The 16,890-nt window shown below is 43.8% G+C and overlaps 1 protein-coding gene across 1 annotated transcript in view; it reads right to left on the bottom strand.

Moving 5' to 3' along the window:
• Nucleotides 1-15,934, bottom strand: part of LOC124142805 (cell surface hyaluronidase-like) — a 32,479-nt gene extending 16,545 nt beyond the window's left edge. The window contains exons 1-11 of the mRNA XM_046511469.2: nt 15,748-15,934; nt 13,903-14,122; nt 11,994-12,169; nt 11,026-11,188; nt 8,604-8,780; nt 7,321-7,545; nt 3,201-3,305; nt 1,855-2,027; nt 1,069-1,141; nt 511-650; nt 164-297 (exon numbers count right to left, since the gene is read on the bottom strand). Coding sequence (XP_046367425.2) covers nt 164-297; nt 511-650; nt 1,069-1,141; nt 1,855-2,027; nt 3,201-3,305; nt 7,321-7,545; nt 8,604-8,780; nt 11,026-11,188; nt 11,994-12,169; nt 13,903-14,122; nt 15,748-15,870 — 1,709 coding nt within the window. The 5' untranslated portion in view covers nt 15,871-15,934. The remainder of the gene's footprint in view (nt 1-163; nt 298-510; nt 651-1,068; nt 1,142-1,854; nt 2,028-3,200; nt 3,306-7,320; nt 7,546-8,603; nt 8,781-11,025; nt 11,189-11,993; nt 12,170-13,902; nt 14,123-15,747) is intronic.
• Nucleotides 15,935-16,890: the final 956 nt, after the last annotated feature.

Here is a 16,890-nt window from a genome sequence, read left to right as displayed (position 1 = left end):
TTTATAGTGGTTCTTTCTGGCGTTGAAGCAAAGAGTAATCAGCGAGGAATACAGGACGCTGATCTACAAAGCTTCGTATCTCTCCGACAGTAGCAAGAATTGCGGTAGTCGTAGGGCTACGATTGTTCGGTGGATCGGGCCCTGGTTTCCAATACCCACATACTCTATATCAGAGGGCAGGATAGATCCGTGTTTCGTAGCCGCACCAAGGTTACCGTCGAAGACGGTCCTCTTCTCTCCGCCGTCCTCGAGGAAGTAGCAGTGTCCCAGGTGGTCGTAGGCCACGTTATCCTGGACCTGGATGGATGGATAGATGGTGAATGAATATAAGGATTGATGGATAGTTGAATGGCAGAATTAGTAGCAAGTTTTAACATTTATCAACATCAGTCACACCTCCCTGTCTTTATGAACCATATTTCTATCTGGTCGTTGTTTTCGTTGTGTGAGCATATATTAAATAAGTGATTGTCGAAAATTTCATCATTTGGGAATTTGGCCTTAACTCACAGTTGCGCCATGTGATCCATGGACAGTGACACAGCGGCTGAAAGAGTGGTGTATGGAGTTCTGTCTTATCCACGCAGGGTCCGAGTAGCCGCCAATTTTATCTATGTCGTGGCACATGTGGAAGTGGATTGGATAGAAACCTGAAACAGTGGTCGTGATACATGGTGTATTGGGAAGACACTCATGCAGTGGTCATGGCACATGTAAAGGATTTACTGTTGTAACCAATATATTTGCAAACCGATATCCACATACAGAGGCTTAGTGGCAACGACAAGAGAACTCCAGTAAGTTCGTACACAATTGCCATCTCGAAAGAAGGAGTGTTATGATTTTTATCAGTTAGATATTACGCTGAGTTCCGGGTCGACGGCAAGACAATATCTGTCCTCTGTAATATTCGAATAAACTCAATAAGCTCATGCCGCTGTTTGGTTCATGGGTGTGATCGCCAATGGCTGCCGTGCTTTAATCAATGTCGTAAACATTTTTGCATATTTTAATTCATACTCATATTACATGAATGAGTTTAAAGGTCGTCTTCGGAAATTACCCTACCTTTCTCTGTCTGTTGACCCATACGTGTCAGTTCTACGCCTTCGATGTGGACGTTCTTATACCCCCTCACAAACTGCAGGGACAACGGTACAATGAAGTACAATTTTAGCATAGGTATACAAATAAAGCGTCGGCAGTCTTGGAACACGAGCATATTACAATAATCCGTTTGGCTGTTCGAAATTAAACGTGGGTCATCGTATATTGTACCTTGAAGGCCTTCCAGACTTGATTATTTACAGGCCAACGCAATTTAGCTGGAATATTGGTGAGTTCGGGGTATATCAACTGTCATTCACTCACTAACTCCCATCCTATGTTATCCAGTGGGCGGTGGAGTAGCCTCGAAGCTAAAGTGTTCGCTCGTCACGCCGATGGTTTGTTGGTTTGTTGTTTAACGCCGAACTCAGCAATATTCCAGCTCTATGACGGCGGTCTCTGAATAATCAAGTCTGGACCAGACAATCCAAAGATTAATATCATGAGCATCGATCCTAGCAATTGGGATCGATGACATGCATCAACCAAGTCAGCGAGCCTGACCACCCCATCTAGTTGGTCGCCTCTTACGACAAGCATAGTCGCCTTTTACGGCATAATTGACAAACCGTCATCGTTTACACATATATCTACAGACTCGATTATTGCGGCGATTAACAACCCACGAAATATACAACATTTATACAAGTACAGGAACTCTGTCGTTCTTTCATAAACACAAAATTTTAATTAGGGAGTATATTATTTCGATTTCCATAGAGTCTCCTCGGCAAATATACAACGTACCTCCAGGTGACCCCCAAATGTGTCGTAGCTGAACTTGTCACAGTTACCGTTGCTAGGAGGGCACGTGTTCTCCATGCGTCCCTGAATGAGGATATTGCGAGTGAGAAGCCCAATCTCTGCCCTCTCATCTACTCCGTCTATCATGTCCCCCCAGTGCATGTAGGCCGCCTCCACTGAAGAGTGAGTGAGTGAGTTTGGTTGAACGCTGCTTTCGGTAATATCACAGAAACAGCTTAATGTAGACAAGCATTGGATACCTAGAACTTGTTTGATGGGACAGCGACTGAATGTTTAATGCGGCAGTCTCGACCATACAAACCAGTGATCGATAGCCTGAGTAACAACCACGTCATCGGGGTATAATGACACACATTGAACCCATGCGCCACCCCAATACTCCCTTTCGTCAACAATTGTAAAAGTGTTTGTTTTATATGTTTTACTTTTTCATTTTGTTTTAAAGTTTACTTCGAGAATCTGTTTAAAGGAAACTCCCAACTTCCCGGTTTGCTGGTTGGCCTACTGACAAAAGCAACAGATTAATTTGCCTGCTTGTTGATAAATCGGAAGCATGTGACAGCAGTGTATTATTTGAAGATGGTTTAGTTGTTTGTTGTTTAACGCCGCACTCAGCAATATTCCAGCCATATGACGGCGGTCTGTAAATAATCGAGTCTGGACCAGACAATACAGTGTTGACATCATGAGTATCGCTCCACGCAATTGGGATCGATGACATGCATTAACCAAGTCAGCGACACTGACCACCCGATCCCGTTAGTCGCCTCTCAGGACAAGCATAGTCGCCTTTACGACAAGCATGGGTATCATTGGTGTAATTACATGCTATTATTGCATGCTACTGTAGTCCTTACTACTTTTGGACCCGTGAGGTAGCCAAATGGTAAAAACATTCGCTCGGCACGCTGAAGGCCCGGGTTCGATTCCCACCATGGGTACAATGTGTGAAGCCCATTTCTGGTGTCCCCCGCCGTGATATTGCTGGCATATTGCTAAAAGCGGCGTAAACCCATACTCACTCACTCCTCGCTACTTGAAATAGAATCACGAAATATCCGATGCATAATTTACGAAGATAGCCGCATGTGCTTATACTTACAAAGCGACAATAAGCCATTCAGGCGATAAGGAATATTTCTTACAGTAACTACAAAAATTGAAAAGTGCGCTTTTAAAATGAAATCCATTTTGCTAGCGATAAAAAAATCATCATTGTTCTGATCATGTGATTGAAATCCAGGTAAGGAAAGATAGTCAGGTGAGACAGTTGGTGAATCTCTGGCAGAAGCAGACACGTGACACTATTTTAAGGACAAACTACATACGGTCAATCTGAACCTGGTTGCGATGACAGGTGGTACAGTTCCTCACAATGGCCGTCTCCAGCTGCCCCCACAAGTAGTCCGTCGACGTAATGAATATATGATCCCCTGAAATGAGCGAGTGTGTTGGGTTACACCCTGCTTTGATCAGTACTGAAGGAGTGACAGTTAGATGTGGGGAAAAGCAAGGGTAACACAGGTCGTAGACATTGTCCACTGAAATGAGCGAGTGTGTTGGGTTACACCCTGCTTTGATCAGTACTGAAGGAGTGACAGTTAGATGTGGGGAAAAGCAAGGGTAACACAGGTCGTAGACATTGTCCACTGACATGAGCGAGTGTGTTGGGTTACACCCTGCTTTGATCAGTACTGAAGGAGTGACAGTTAGATGTGGGGATAAGCAAGGGTAACACAGGTCGTAGACATTGTCCACTGAAATGAGCGAGTGTGTTGGGTTACACCCTGCTTTGATCAGTACTGAAGGAGTGACAGTTAGATGTGGGGAAAAGCAAGGGTAACACAGGTCGTAGACATTGTCCACTGAAATGAGCGAGTGTGTTGGGTTACACCCTGCTTTGATCAGTACTGAAGGAGTGACAGTTAGATGTGGGGAAAAGCAAGGGTAACACAGGTCGTAGACATTGTCCACTGAAATGAGCGAGTGTGTTGGGTTACACCCTGCTTTGATCAGTACTGAAGGAGTGACAGTTAGATGTGGGGAAAAGCAAGGGTAACACAGGTCGTAGACATTGTCCACTGAAATGAGCGAGTGTGTTGGGTTACGCCCTGCTTTGATCAGTACTGAAGGAGTGACAGTTAGATGTGGGGAAAAGCAAGGGTAACACAGGTCGTAGACATTGTCCACTGAAATGAGCGAGTGTGTTGGGTTACGCCCTGCTTTGATCAGTACTGAAGGAGTGACAGTTAGATGTGGGGAAAAGCAAGGGTAACACAGGTCGTAGACATTGTCCACTGAAATGAGCGAGTGTGTTGGGTTACGCCCTGCTTTGATCAGTACTGAAGGAGTGACAGTTAGATGTGGGGAAAAGCAAGGGTAACACAGGTCGTAGACATTGTCCACTGAAATGAGCGAGTGTGTTGGGTTACGCCCTGCTTTGATCAGTACTGAAGGAGTGACAGTTAGATGTGGGGAAAAGCAAGGGTAACACAGGTCGTAGACATTGTCCACTGAAATGAGCGAGTGTGTTGGGTTACGCCCTGCTTTGATCAGTACTGAAGGAGTGACAGTTAGATGTGGGGAAAAGCAAGGGTAACACAGGTCGTAGACATTGTCCACTGAAATGAGCGAGTGTGTTGGGTTACGCCCTGCTTTGATCAGTACTGAAGGAGTGACAGTTAGATGTGGGGAAAAGCAAGGGTAACACAGGTCAAAGACATTGTCCACTGAAATGAGCGAGTGTGTTGGGTTACGCCCTGCTTTGATCAGTACTGATGGAGTGACAGTTAGATGTGGGGAAAAGCAAGGGTAACACAGGTCGTAGACATTGTCCACTGAAATGAGCGAGTGTGTTGGGTTACACCCTGCTTTGATCAGTACTGAAGGAGTGACAGTAAGATGTGGGGAAAAGCAAGGGTAACACAGGTCAAAGACATTGTCCACTGAGATGAGCGAGTGTTTTGGGTTACGCCCTGCTTTGATCAGTACTGAAGGAGTGACAGTTAGATGTGGGGAAAAGCAAGGGTAACACAGGTCGTAGACATTGTCCACTGAAATGAGCGAGTGTGTTGGGTTACGCCCTGCTTTGATCAGTACTGAAGGAGTGACAGTAAGATGTGGGGAAAAGCAAGGGTAACACAGGTCAAAGACATTGTCCACTTAAATGAGCGAGTGTGTTGGGTTACACCCTGCTTTGATCAGTACTGAAGGAGTGACAGTTAGATGTGGGGAAAAGCAAGGGTAACACAGGTCGTAGACATTGTCCACTGAAATGAGCGAGTGTGTTGGGTTACACCCTGCTTTGATCAGTACTGAAGGAGTGACAGTAAGATGTGGGGAAAAGCAAGGGTAACACAGGTCAAAGACATTGTCCACTTAAATGAGCGAGTGTGTTGGGTTACACCCTGCTTTGATCAGTACTGAAGGAGTGACAGTTAGATGTGGGGAAAAGCAAGGGTAACACAGGTCGTAGACATTGTCCACTGAAATGAGCGAGTGTGTTGGGTTACACCCTGCTTTGATCAGTACTGAAGGAGTGACAGTTAGATGTGGGGAAAAGCAAGGGTAACACAGGTCAAAGACATTGTCCACTGAAATGAGCGAGTGTGTTGGGTTACACCCTGGTTTGATCAGTACTGAAGGAGTGACAGTTAGATGTGGGGAAAAGCAAGGGTAACACAGGTCGTAGACATTGTCCACTGAGATGAGACGTATGAGAACGGGTCTGGTCCTGATAACCAAAGGTCATAATCGGGAGCAATCGGGGATTGGAACACGGAACTCGGGGATCTTGACGAGATCTTGGAGACCTTTTCTACAAAATATCATATACCCTTTGTTGATCATAATACCTCGACATGCAATGTGCATGTGAACGGGTGATGTACCGTTACACGTCTCCCTGATAGGGTATGTAAGTGCCACGTCATTTGTAGTATTTTTATGCATGCAAACTTTTAAACTGAACTTGCGAACTATCGCAAGCGATTTAAGGGATGGTTTAAATCCTGCTAGAGTACCATGCAGATAGCAGAGGTACCGTAAGTCCCCATGGTGTCTGTATGGTAGACTAAGTCAGGTAATATATAGCCAGCCGTGTCTAGTATGTGTTGTGAAGTTATAATTTAATCTTTTTAAATATTCTGCAACTGGCCTTAATAATAAAAATGTGATATTTTGCTCGTTATTGTACTATTGTTGCATTGTCCATCGTTGACGAGTTTTACGTTTCCTAGTCACGATATGACTGAAATAATGCCGAGGTGGCTCACTTTGAGTGAGCGTGTGTTGTGTAACGTCGCAATCGACACTATTCACGCTTTATCACTGAGGTCTCATTTATCGCTTCAGGACCAGGAACTCAAGTGGTTGACAGAATGAGCAACGATCAAGGCGGTTTCGACACGCAATCATCCTGCACCACACATTGTAACAAGCCAATTGCCATTCACGACAACATGGCTCGGAGGAGAAAATGACAAATGTCGATAATATATTTGAACCCCATTCGTGATGTATTTCACGCTTAAAGATCAAGCTTCACATCCCATCTACAATTTTGTGTTTATATGGGCATGTGATGATCACCTCTGAGCAGATTCTTTACACAGAACGTACCACTCATGTCTAATCATTATAGTTGGAAATCAATGTTTGTGCAGTGGTTAAAGCGTTGTTTCGACACACCGATAGCCATGGCTTGACTCCCAATTGGGTACATCGCGTTCCAAGCCTTGATATGGCAAGAATGTTGCTGAAAGTGTCGTAAAGGTCATAATAAAACACGTGATTGACATCATGAGCATCGATCTACGTAATTGGTATACGATGTAATGCATCAACAAGTCAGCAAGCCTGCCCAGCCTCTTGCGACAAGCACAGGTTGCTGAATTGTAACCCGGATCCTAGTGAGAAACAACCTGAATTAACCTATTAAATGACATTGGACCCGCGAAGATCCGGGGTAGAATAGCAACCCATGCTTGCAGTAAAAAGCGACAATGCTTGTCGTAAGAGGCGACTAACTGGATCGGGTGGTCAGGCTCGGAGACTTGGTTGATGCATGTCATCGATCCCAATTGCGTGGATCGATGCTCATGAAGTCAATCACTGGATTGTCTGGTCTAGACTCGATTAGTTACAGACCGCCGTCATATAGCTGGAATATTGCTGAGTGCGGCATTAAAAAAACAAATCAACCAAATATCGGCGTGACGAGCGAACACCTTAACTACGTACGAGGCTACTCCAACAAACAATAAACAAACAAACAATAAATGACATTGTTGTTACTGCAAATCGAATGGTCAAACATATACTACTCAAAAGAAATTAAAGAATACCCGATTCTTTCATATGACTACAGTTAATCTGCCATTGTGAGTAGTATATAAGAACATCTTTTGAATTTTACTATTATATAACGTCACGTCATCACAGTATTACCTGGACGCCAAGATGTAACGTCATCGATGACGTCAAGTATGGGGTAGGCAGCAGCGGTGGTCATGACCCGGAAGTTAACCCTGTCGCTATATTCGTGTTTGTTGTTGACATAGCTCCTGACAGAAAACTTCAGTTTGTTGTCCCATGACGTCATTGACGCTGCTGCTGCTTGACTCTCCAGGTGATAGTTGACTCCTACGTGCTCATCAAGAGTGTCCTGCTTACCTGCCGTGGTGAGATGACTACCTTACAGCTCTCCGGCATGCATTTAATAGTTTACATTTGTTAAAATAAATAACATGTTTCTCATCACCCGTCCACCTTTTTTAATATTTGTTTCGAAAAAACTTTACTGTTTCAACATAAATTTCGTTTTGCGCCGGTTTCTAATATGTTGCACTACATGCCACCAAGACCAAATGAGTTCACTCAGTGTATTAGCGTAAGTGAGTGAGTGAGTTGGGTTTAACGTGATCTTAACAGTATTCAAGTTACATAAAGGCGTGTCAGCTAAATGAGTGAGTGAGTGAGTTTGGTTTTACGCCGCTTTTAGCAATATTCCAGCAATATCACGGCGGAGGACACCAGAAATGGCCTTCACACATTGTACCCATGTCGGAAATCGAACCCGGGTCTTCGGCGTGACGAGCGAACGCTTTAACCACTAGGCTACCCGACCGCCCCATCAGCTAAATGAGCTACAGGGTGAGTGAGCATGTGAGTTTGGTTTCACGCCGCTTTGAACATTATTACAGTTGTAACAGGGCGTGTCAGCTTCCTTGTGGAAAGTCCAAGTGATACAGGTCTCAGACGTTTACCACTTTGGAGAAACCCACGAGTACGGGTATGGTGCTGATAGACCTAGAAACGTAATCGGGGCACATCGGTATTCGAACCCACAATCATAATTTCAGATGTGCCCAAGGGACTCAACTCTGCTAATCGAATTCCTGCCCCTTGTCCATTAGAATAAAAGTTAACTTTCTTGATTTGTAACCTGATAGAGACATAAACTCAAAAAATAGGTAAAATCCTCCATACCTTCTCAATCAGTTTTGAAACAAATCACAAAAGAAAAAAACAAGAATATATTTTTACCGCCTTTATCTCCAATCCTTTTTGACATAAGGACATGTTCTAGCTGATATTTAGCTGAGACATAAACAGTAAACTGGGATCGGCTCGTTTTCTCTGAGTATGCAAAATATATTTTTTGTGATTCGCAAATATAACTACATTTTTAGTATGATTTCACAAGTCGTTTCTTTAGCGATTAAACATACCTTTTTCTATGACCATGGCATATGCATCGCCTTTCTTCACAGTGCGGATCAAGCCAGATCCCGTTACACGACCTTGGGTGAGTGTTTCGGTGGCTTCGTAGACAGGTTTTAGGTCCACCCGGGGTTCGACCAGATTGGTTTTAACCGCCAACATGACAACGTTACCATCAGCGGTGCCTGGTTTAAAAGGTTCAAAATACTTGTCATGTTGTGAGATCTTCAGAAAGGTTTTGATACACACAACCAGCTTAAAACAAGCACTTCTCGTACTGTAGTGAAAAGACTTTATCAGCAACCTGCACTGTAAGAATTTATGCAGATGAGTGAATGTTGTTTAACGTCGGAGTCAGCAACATCCCGGCTGCATCACAGCGAGTAATAAACAAGTCTGGACTTGACAAACCAGTGACTGATGGTATGAGCAACGACCTGGACATCCCATCGGATGACACAGGGCAGGGCAGACAATGTAACCACCTGATCCCTCGTCATGGTCATGCAAGTAGGATAGAGCTAAAACTTTCATTCGTGCTTTAAATTTAAATTTAAATATTTTCAATCATTTATCATGATCATGAGATTATAAGTAGCAGAATATCTCTAAATGATTGGCCTTCTTTTCAAACAAATTCTGTTACTGCTTTGTAACAAAGCTTGTTGCTCAACGGACACCTCAATACATGCAATAGTTATCACCCGTGGACGTAGTCTGTCATACAGACCCTGAAACAATTTTATCCAATAGAGCCCATGCAAGTCTACAACAGTTGGCAAGTCTAGATTACTGTCTGAAAATGAAATGAGTCTCGGGGCTCCTTTGTATTATATTTTATCAAGACAATTTAAAATAAAACTGAGGGCCAAAAGAAACGTTACCAACATTAACTGATTTGCCACTTTGAAACAAAGATGCCAACCTGTTCAAAAACAGCAAAGAACACATTTCACGAATACAGCCTTCATGATCTCTGTCGTTCTTTGCACGTGCTTTGCGGATTTGGGGAGATATTGGTGTTTTTCAGCAATTTTTTAAAACATTCTTTCCCAAATTATCGTGCAATTTTCCTGGTATAAATTACGTACGGATCTGTTCCCTATCATTGGTTGCGATGATTAACACCAACGAACATGCCAAGACTGACCACTGTCAAGAGGGAGAGAGCCATAGGTATGCTGCAGATGGGAGCGACACAGAGAGCGGTTGCCATTAACATGAACTGCTCCAAGATGACCATTACCAGACTGGTCGCACGTCTCCGACAGACTGGCAGAACCGCAGAGAGACCATGGAGTGGCAGACCAAAGGTCACGACCCCGCAGGATGACCGCTTTTTACGGGTACTTCATCTGAGGAACAGATTTCTTACTGTGACGTCATCAGCTGCCAACAGCTTAGGACATCCGGTCACCAGACAAACAGTGACCAGACGCGACGACATTATGGTCTCCGGGCTTATCGCCCTTTCAAGGGCATGACCTCGACCCGTCAACATCGACGTGCCAGATTGACGAGGTGCAGGCAAACTCAGCGATGGCAACAAAGGGAATGGCGGCGAGTGCTGTTTAGTGACGAGAGCAGGTTCCAACTCTTCAAACCCCGATGGGCGGACGCGAGTTTATCGACGACGTGGTGAACGTACGGCTCCTTGTTGTGTCCAGGAGGTGGAACCTTACGGGGGCGGAAGTGTGATGGTCTTGGGCGGCATTTGCGGGGACGAGAAGATGGAACTTGTCATCATCGAAGGCAATCTGACAGCACAACGCTACATTGACAATATCTTACGGCCAGTGGTTCTTCCTTTCATCCAGCGTCAACAACTGACGGTGTTCCAACAAGATAACGCCACACACCATAAAGCCTGTATTACTAGAGACTTCATCAACGCTAACAACGTGACTGTCCTGCCGTGGCCAGCTCGATCACCAGATCTGTCACCCATAGAACATCTCTGGGACCAGCTGGGGCGTCGTCTTCGGAAACGTCAACGTCCTCCCTTCACGAGACAAGCGTTGATCGTTGCCCTCCGTTAGGAATGGAATCGGATACCTGCAGTCGATGTGAGGACGCTCATGGAGGTCATATCCCGTATTGAACGGTCTGGGCCGTCGTCACCTTAAAGTTGAAACCAATGTTGTTGATCGAATACTGGACGAATTACCCCTTGTCAAGAAATGTCCCTGTTGGAGGTCAAGGACTTTGTTGTTGAATTAGTAAATTCGCATTTTAATGTTCAGAATGATGCATTTCTACAATACAATTGTTATTGCTGCTTCAAATTGTGTTGGTCATATTTTATCCTAGAAATATCGTTGGTAACGTTTCTTTTGGCTGTCAGTTTTTTATATATTTCAGATGCTACATGTCTAACGTGGACGGTGTTATGTATTACACTATTTCGTAAAAAATAATGAAAACACTCACTATTAATGAGGCTAGCCAGGGCTGTTGGGTCGGACTTGTAGTGGTATTTATCATACTCTCCTAGGTAATAAGCTGCAAATGTTATGAAGTTGCCTGTCTTTCCGTCGAAGATGTAGGCGTTGATGCCATCCTTCCAGCTTCCGTCGTCTTTGTGCTTGCTGGTCTGTTACAGAAGTAGCCAGATGTTAAAGTTATGACACGAAATATTTTAAGGAGCTATGTTAAAGGTTTGTTTCAGCAGAAGATGTTGCTTTCTTGTATTATCTATACAACTATATTAAAAATACAATTCACGATTATGAATTGTACAGAGTGTGTGAGTTGCGCCTCTTTAAAAAAGTATTTCAGTTATATCACGGCGTGTCAGTTTGATGTTGAAAGAAAGTGATGTATATACATCCTAGAAGCTACTCTTTACTAAAACCAACGAGCATGGGCATGGTTTTGATAAACCCCAAAACATAATTGGGGCTAATCTGGGATTCGAACATTATCATTGATGACTCTGCATGGTGTATTGTGATGTCTTCGACGACTTGACCACCCGTGCCCAAAGTTGCAAATGACTTATGTAAGAGTGGAATATGAGTGAGGTTTAACTAGTGGCCGAATGGTTTAAAGGCGCTGTCATCTTTTGAATTCTAGGTAAGCTTGGTTAGTTGGTTTGTTGTTTAACACCGGACTCATATTCCAGCTATATGATGGCGGTCTGTGAATAATCGAGTCTGGACCTGACAATCCGGTGATTAATATCATGAGCATCGATCCACGCAATTGGGATCGATGACATGCATCAACAACGTCAGCGAGCCTGGCCACCCGATCCCGTTAGTCGACTCTTACGACAAGCATAGTCACCTTTTACGGTAAGCATGGGTTGCTGAATACCTATTCTACCCCGGAGTCTTCACGGGTCTCTAGATAAGCATGGTTTGGAATCGTACGAAACATCACCTTTGTAATCTTACCAAATGGTCGTACATGAGGCCATGGTTGACGTCCAACTTGGGCAGTGTGTTGGTCAGCTTGGTCCACGGCAGTTTCTCCTGCCCGTGCAGCTCCAGAGTGCCACCCGGCGCCACCCCAATAAACTTCTCCCCGAACAGGTGCTCGCCAATGGTTACCTTGTACGTGCCCCGGACACCTAGCAACAGGTGGGGTTGTATACGTACATACATTACTAAAATGTGCATACATGTACAACTAAAAAAAATAATTGACCACCTCGTTGAATGTGACATACACTAGACCGTTTAATTTGTGATAATACATGTATCAGTCGGATTTACTTATTCACTTTGCTCGTTTGAAACCTTTAAATAAGTAGTGAGTGAGTGAGTATGGTTTTACGCCGCTTTTAGCAATATTCCAGGAATATCACGGCAGGGGACACCAGGAATGGGCTTCACACATTGTACCCATGTCGGGAATCGAACCCGGGTCTTCGGCGTGACGAGCGAACGCTTTAACCACTAGGCTACCCGACCGCCTCTCGATCTGTTGAATGCGTATAATCGTGCCCAGATGATCTGTATCGATGTTAATATGTTCATATGTTCAGCGACCGCCTCCGTGGTCTAGTAGTAGAGCGTCCGCCCGGAGAGCGGAAGGTCCGGGGTTCGATCCCCGACCGTGTCTTACCAAATAGACGTTAAAAGATTGTACTTGTTGTTACCCTGTCTGGCGCCCGGCATTAAATGGCTAAAACAAGGACTGGTCTGCCCGGAGTCAGTATACTGTGTCTGAGTGGGGTATTTATGACTGTTAAACTGCGGCATAGTATCTCAGTGAGCTAGCACTATAAATCGGCATCAGTCCGGAAGTACAAGCAGCCACACAAACACACACACGTACATGCATGTCGGTACATAAGTGCAATAATCTTGAACGTTAAACCCCATTTCACCTCACCTCACACCTCATATGTTCAGCCGGTCGCTGTTATGGTCGCCAAGATGCATCTGGATATTGCTGACTGCGGCGTTTAACATCTTTCATTCAGTTATATTATTTGTGATATTTCTCACTATATTCATCAATAAAATCTGAAACCCCGAATGAAAAGGAAACATTTTAAACATTGGTATGTTCACGGAGTGCTTCTGAAACATTGGTATACTATCACTAAAAGGTGATTGAGGTTGTTCACCTTCCGCTGGAAATTGTGATCAGAATTTGCGAAAATTAAACCTTCAATATAACTCTTAACAGAAATCGACGTTTCAAACTTTCGTTTTTCACAAAGGTATTCAAACTTTTAAGTACACCGAACACGCTTGCAACTGTCAATGTGTCTAAACATTGAAACATTTAAGTTTGAAAAAAATCCAAATTTGGTAAGACTTCTTCTTCCGGTGATCTTTCCCTTGACCCTGGGATCGTATCTCAGATGCTTAACCATTGACTTACGTCAGTCTAGCGCGTACGATGACTTTGACAAACGGAGACCAGGGTCACAACGCTATCTTAGCGCCACGGTTAGCGTAACTCCCATACTTTAGAGCTGAGATCGTTTTGTGCAACGGAGCCCCACTAGATAAGAATATCATTTTGTTTCGTTAATGTACACTCACTGTCTTCTCAACCTCTGTGTGACCTGCTATAGTTAGAAACGGCATTATCTAGTAGCGTCAGGGGTTACTTGATACGTATGTTGCTACATTGGTCACGATATGAACCGAGCGTTTATAATGAAGAAAAATAGACTCACGTGACAGCCATTTAATCTTGATGCAGAAAATACGTATTTGTATCACGGTACAGATTTGTCTGTATCGTGTATCGTATCTAAGGACGCGCATCGGGATGCATCGGAGTTTCGATTATCGTCTCACGTATTGTGGCTGCTGTGAGGCGTCCAGTCTGGATCTATCTCACCTGTGAGGGTGATGTGAGCACGCGCAGGAAACTTGCAGTCCTCGCTGCCGATGTCCATCTGGCCCTTGATGAGGATGTACTTGGTCGTGACGTTGTAGTCTCCATCCGGGCTCCACACTAGGCGACCACGTGACTCGATAGTGATGCTGTGGAGTTCCGGTGGGGACTCGTCGAGGAGGATGTGGTCAGAGATGACCACCTTGGCGTCGCGCTCGGGTTTCTGGGAACGGTCGAAGTTGAAAGTGCGTGCACATCAAAGAGCATGGGGACCGACTGATGTACACATGGTGGGCGCCATCTTGTTTTCAAAACCTTTACAAGTTTGTGTTTTTATCTGGAATCCTTTTATAGTCATTCAACGTCTTTAAAGGACCTTTTTACTAATATCAACTTTCGTTTAATTCTCGGTTTTTAAAAGAAAAAGTTATTTGATAAATTTTGAATTTTGAATTGTTTTAAATTAGTGTGATATTATAAACAACTAATATAATTGAAGGCGGTGCCACTCAGGGGGTTAAAGTAGAATAAAATTATTATCCTCCTGACTGTGGCACGCAAGTTCCTTCTAAATAAAAGTTTATAATATCAACTAGTGTTTTAATCACTTGACTATGGTGTGATCTTTTAATATGGGTTAGCAATGAATATGACCACTTGTGACAAAAGTGATGACTTGAATCCTGCTGGGAATCATGCAGGAAGCAAAAGCACTGTAAGTCCCCATGATCCCTACTTAGGTGGTCTAGCTTTGGTTGCCTGTGGTATATAACCTAGTTTTATCTCGCTACCTAATCTACTGAAGAATTCTTTGTTTTTATTGTGAACTGGTGTGTTTTATACATAAGCTGTGATACGTGACTTACTGTTTTACTGTCCTTTGTCGACATTATTTAATAATAATAACTTGTTTTCATCGCAATATGGCTGCAATATTACCGATGCGATGTAAAATTTTAACTCACTCACTCACCTATCCAAATCATGGAACATTGCAGACTTGTGGAGGTAAGTGACTACGAGATGAGTGTTTCTATTTCAAAACCTTTTATGACGTGTAGCCACTCAGTGATGTGAAATGCGGCGTACATCCTACAGCGCACATTGACATACTTGTATGTGTGTTACGGACAGAGCCATTGCTCACACGATACACAGCGACATGACCCGTGAAGATCCGGGATAGAATAGGTCTTCAGCAAATTGCTTGCTGTAAGAGGCCACTAACGGGGTCGGGGGTTCTGGCTTGGGTGGTGCATGTCATCGTAATTATCCTAATTGTGTTGATCGATCCTCATGATGTCAATCACTGGATTGTCCATTCCAGACTCGATTATTTATAGACTGCCCTTCGATAGCTGGAATATTGTTGAGTGCGGCGTTAAACACATAACTGAATGTCTATTCGGGTGAAATATAATCCTCTCGACGATAGGCTTTGTAGTACAGATATAAATACTTATGCTGACATGGAAACGGACATCTGGCAAACAGTTCATATAGGCTGACATAAAGAAACATACAACCCGGATTAACGATTAATGATCATAGGAGCATTTGTTTGTTTGTTGTTCGTCGCGTACCACTCAGCAGTATTCCAGCTAGATGATGGAAGTCTGTCAATATTTTAGATGGACATCGATGTACGCAAAATGGGATACCATGACAGGCAACAACCAAGTCAGCGAGCCTGACCACCCGATCCCGTTTGTCGCCTCTTACGACAAGCGTGGGTTGCTGGGGACCTATTTTAACCCGGAATCAGGACAGGGGAAGAGTTGTGTCATGTAATCAGATAAGAAGGTTTTTTTTTGGAGGTCTTCATGGGGCTTATAAAAGTAATTTTACCCGATTCCCAGGCCACGATGAAGTATGTGACCATCTTCTTAGTCCGGGAATTGTGTGGGGACAAGTCGAGAACGCAGCTCCCAGAACAGACACGCAGACGACACTCAGAAAGACGGTCGCCATCTTGAATCGGTCAGTCCTATGATCGGCTGGAAGAGCTTCTGGTATGTTTCTCCTTTGCGCATACCTATATTAATGATTAGGTCCTTGACACTGTTATTATCATAAACAAAGATATGTATTTTTAACTCTGGCACGCCATTTCTTATCAAAAGTGTTAGTTGCTACGTGTATTAGTTGCCTATTTCTTTTTAAATTTTACCAACGAGCGATACAAAATCTGATAAAAAAATGCAAACCAAGACAAACCATTATATAATATCCTTCACCATTGAAGTTTGATTGAAAGTCATATTTTCTTTTCAACAATAGCACAAATAAGTATTTTGAACATGGAGACTCTTCCATGATCTGGGGGCACGGGTGGCCCTGTCGTCACAGGCGCCGCGATTCGCTGTGCAGAGTTGCGTCCCTTGGACACACACCAGAAAATTATTATTGTGGATTCGAATCCCGGTTCGCCCCGATATTATTTCTATGTTTGTCAGCACCATACCCGTATTTGTGGGTTTCACCGAAGTTGTAAACGTGTTGTAAACATATTTTGTGTAATGTAGACAACATGACTAATAATATTTATTATTCTGTAACTGACCTACATACCGTTGGGGTGGTAGGTTAGCATAGCGGTTAAAGCGTTTGCTCGTCACGCCGAAGATCCGGGTTCGATTCCCCACATGGGTACAATATGTGAAGCCTTTTTCTGGTGTCCAAAGCCGTGATATTGCTGGAATATTGCTAAAAGCGGCGTTAAACCATACTCACTCACTCAATCGTTATACCGTTGTCTGGTGGTGAGGACCCAGTGATACGGTTGATTGAGTGTCCTCATACTCCTACAACGTGGACCGTTACTCATATCACTGGATTATCTGGCCCATTCTCAATGTCACAGGCCGCCACCATATTGCTGAAACACTGTTGATTGCGGTGTAAAACAAAAGACAAACCCAATCATGCTTGTTGCACTTGTCTATGTTCGAATGACGTCACTTGCAAGATGTCCTTGTCAGACGTTGAGGT

Source organism: Haliotis rufescens, unplaced genomic scaffold, assembly GCF_023055435.1.
Source record: "Haliotis rufescens isolate VD_foot unplaced genomic scaffold, xgHalRufe1.0.p SCAF_59, whole genome shotgun sequence".
Taxonomy (NCBI): Eukaryota; Metazoa; Mollusca; class Gastropoda; order Lepetellida; family Haliotidae; genus Haliotis; species Haliotis rufescens.
The sequence above is the reverse complement of the archived record's forward strand: the minus strand, read 5'-3'. Positions and strand labels throughout refer to the sequence as shown.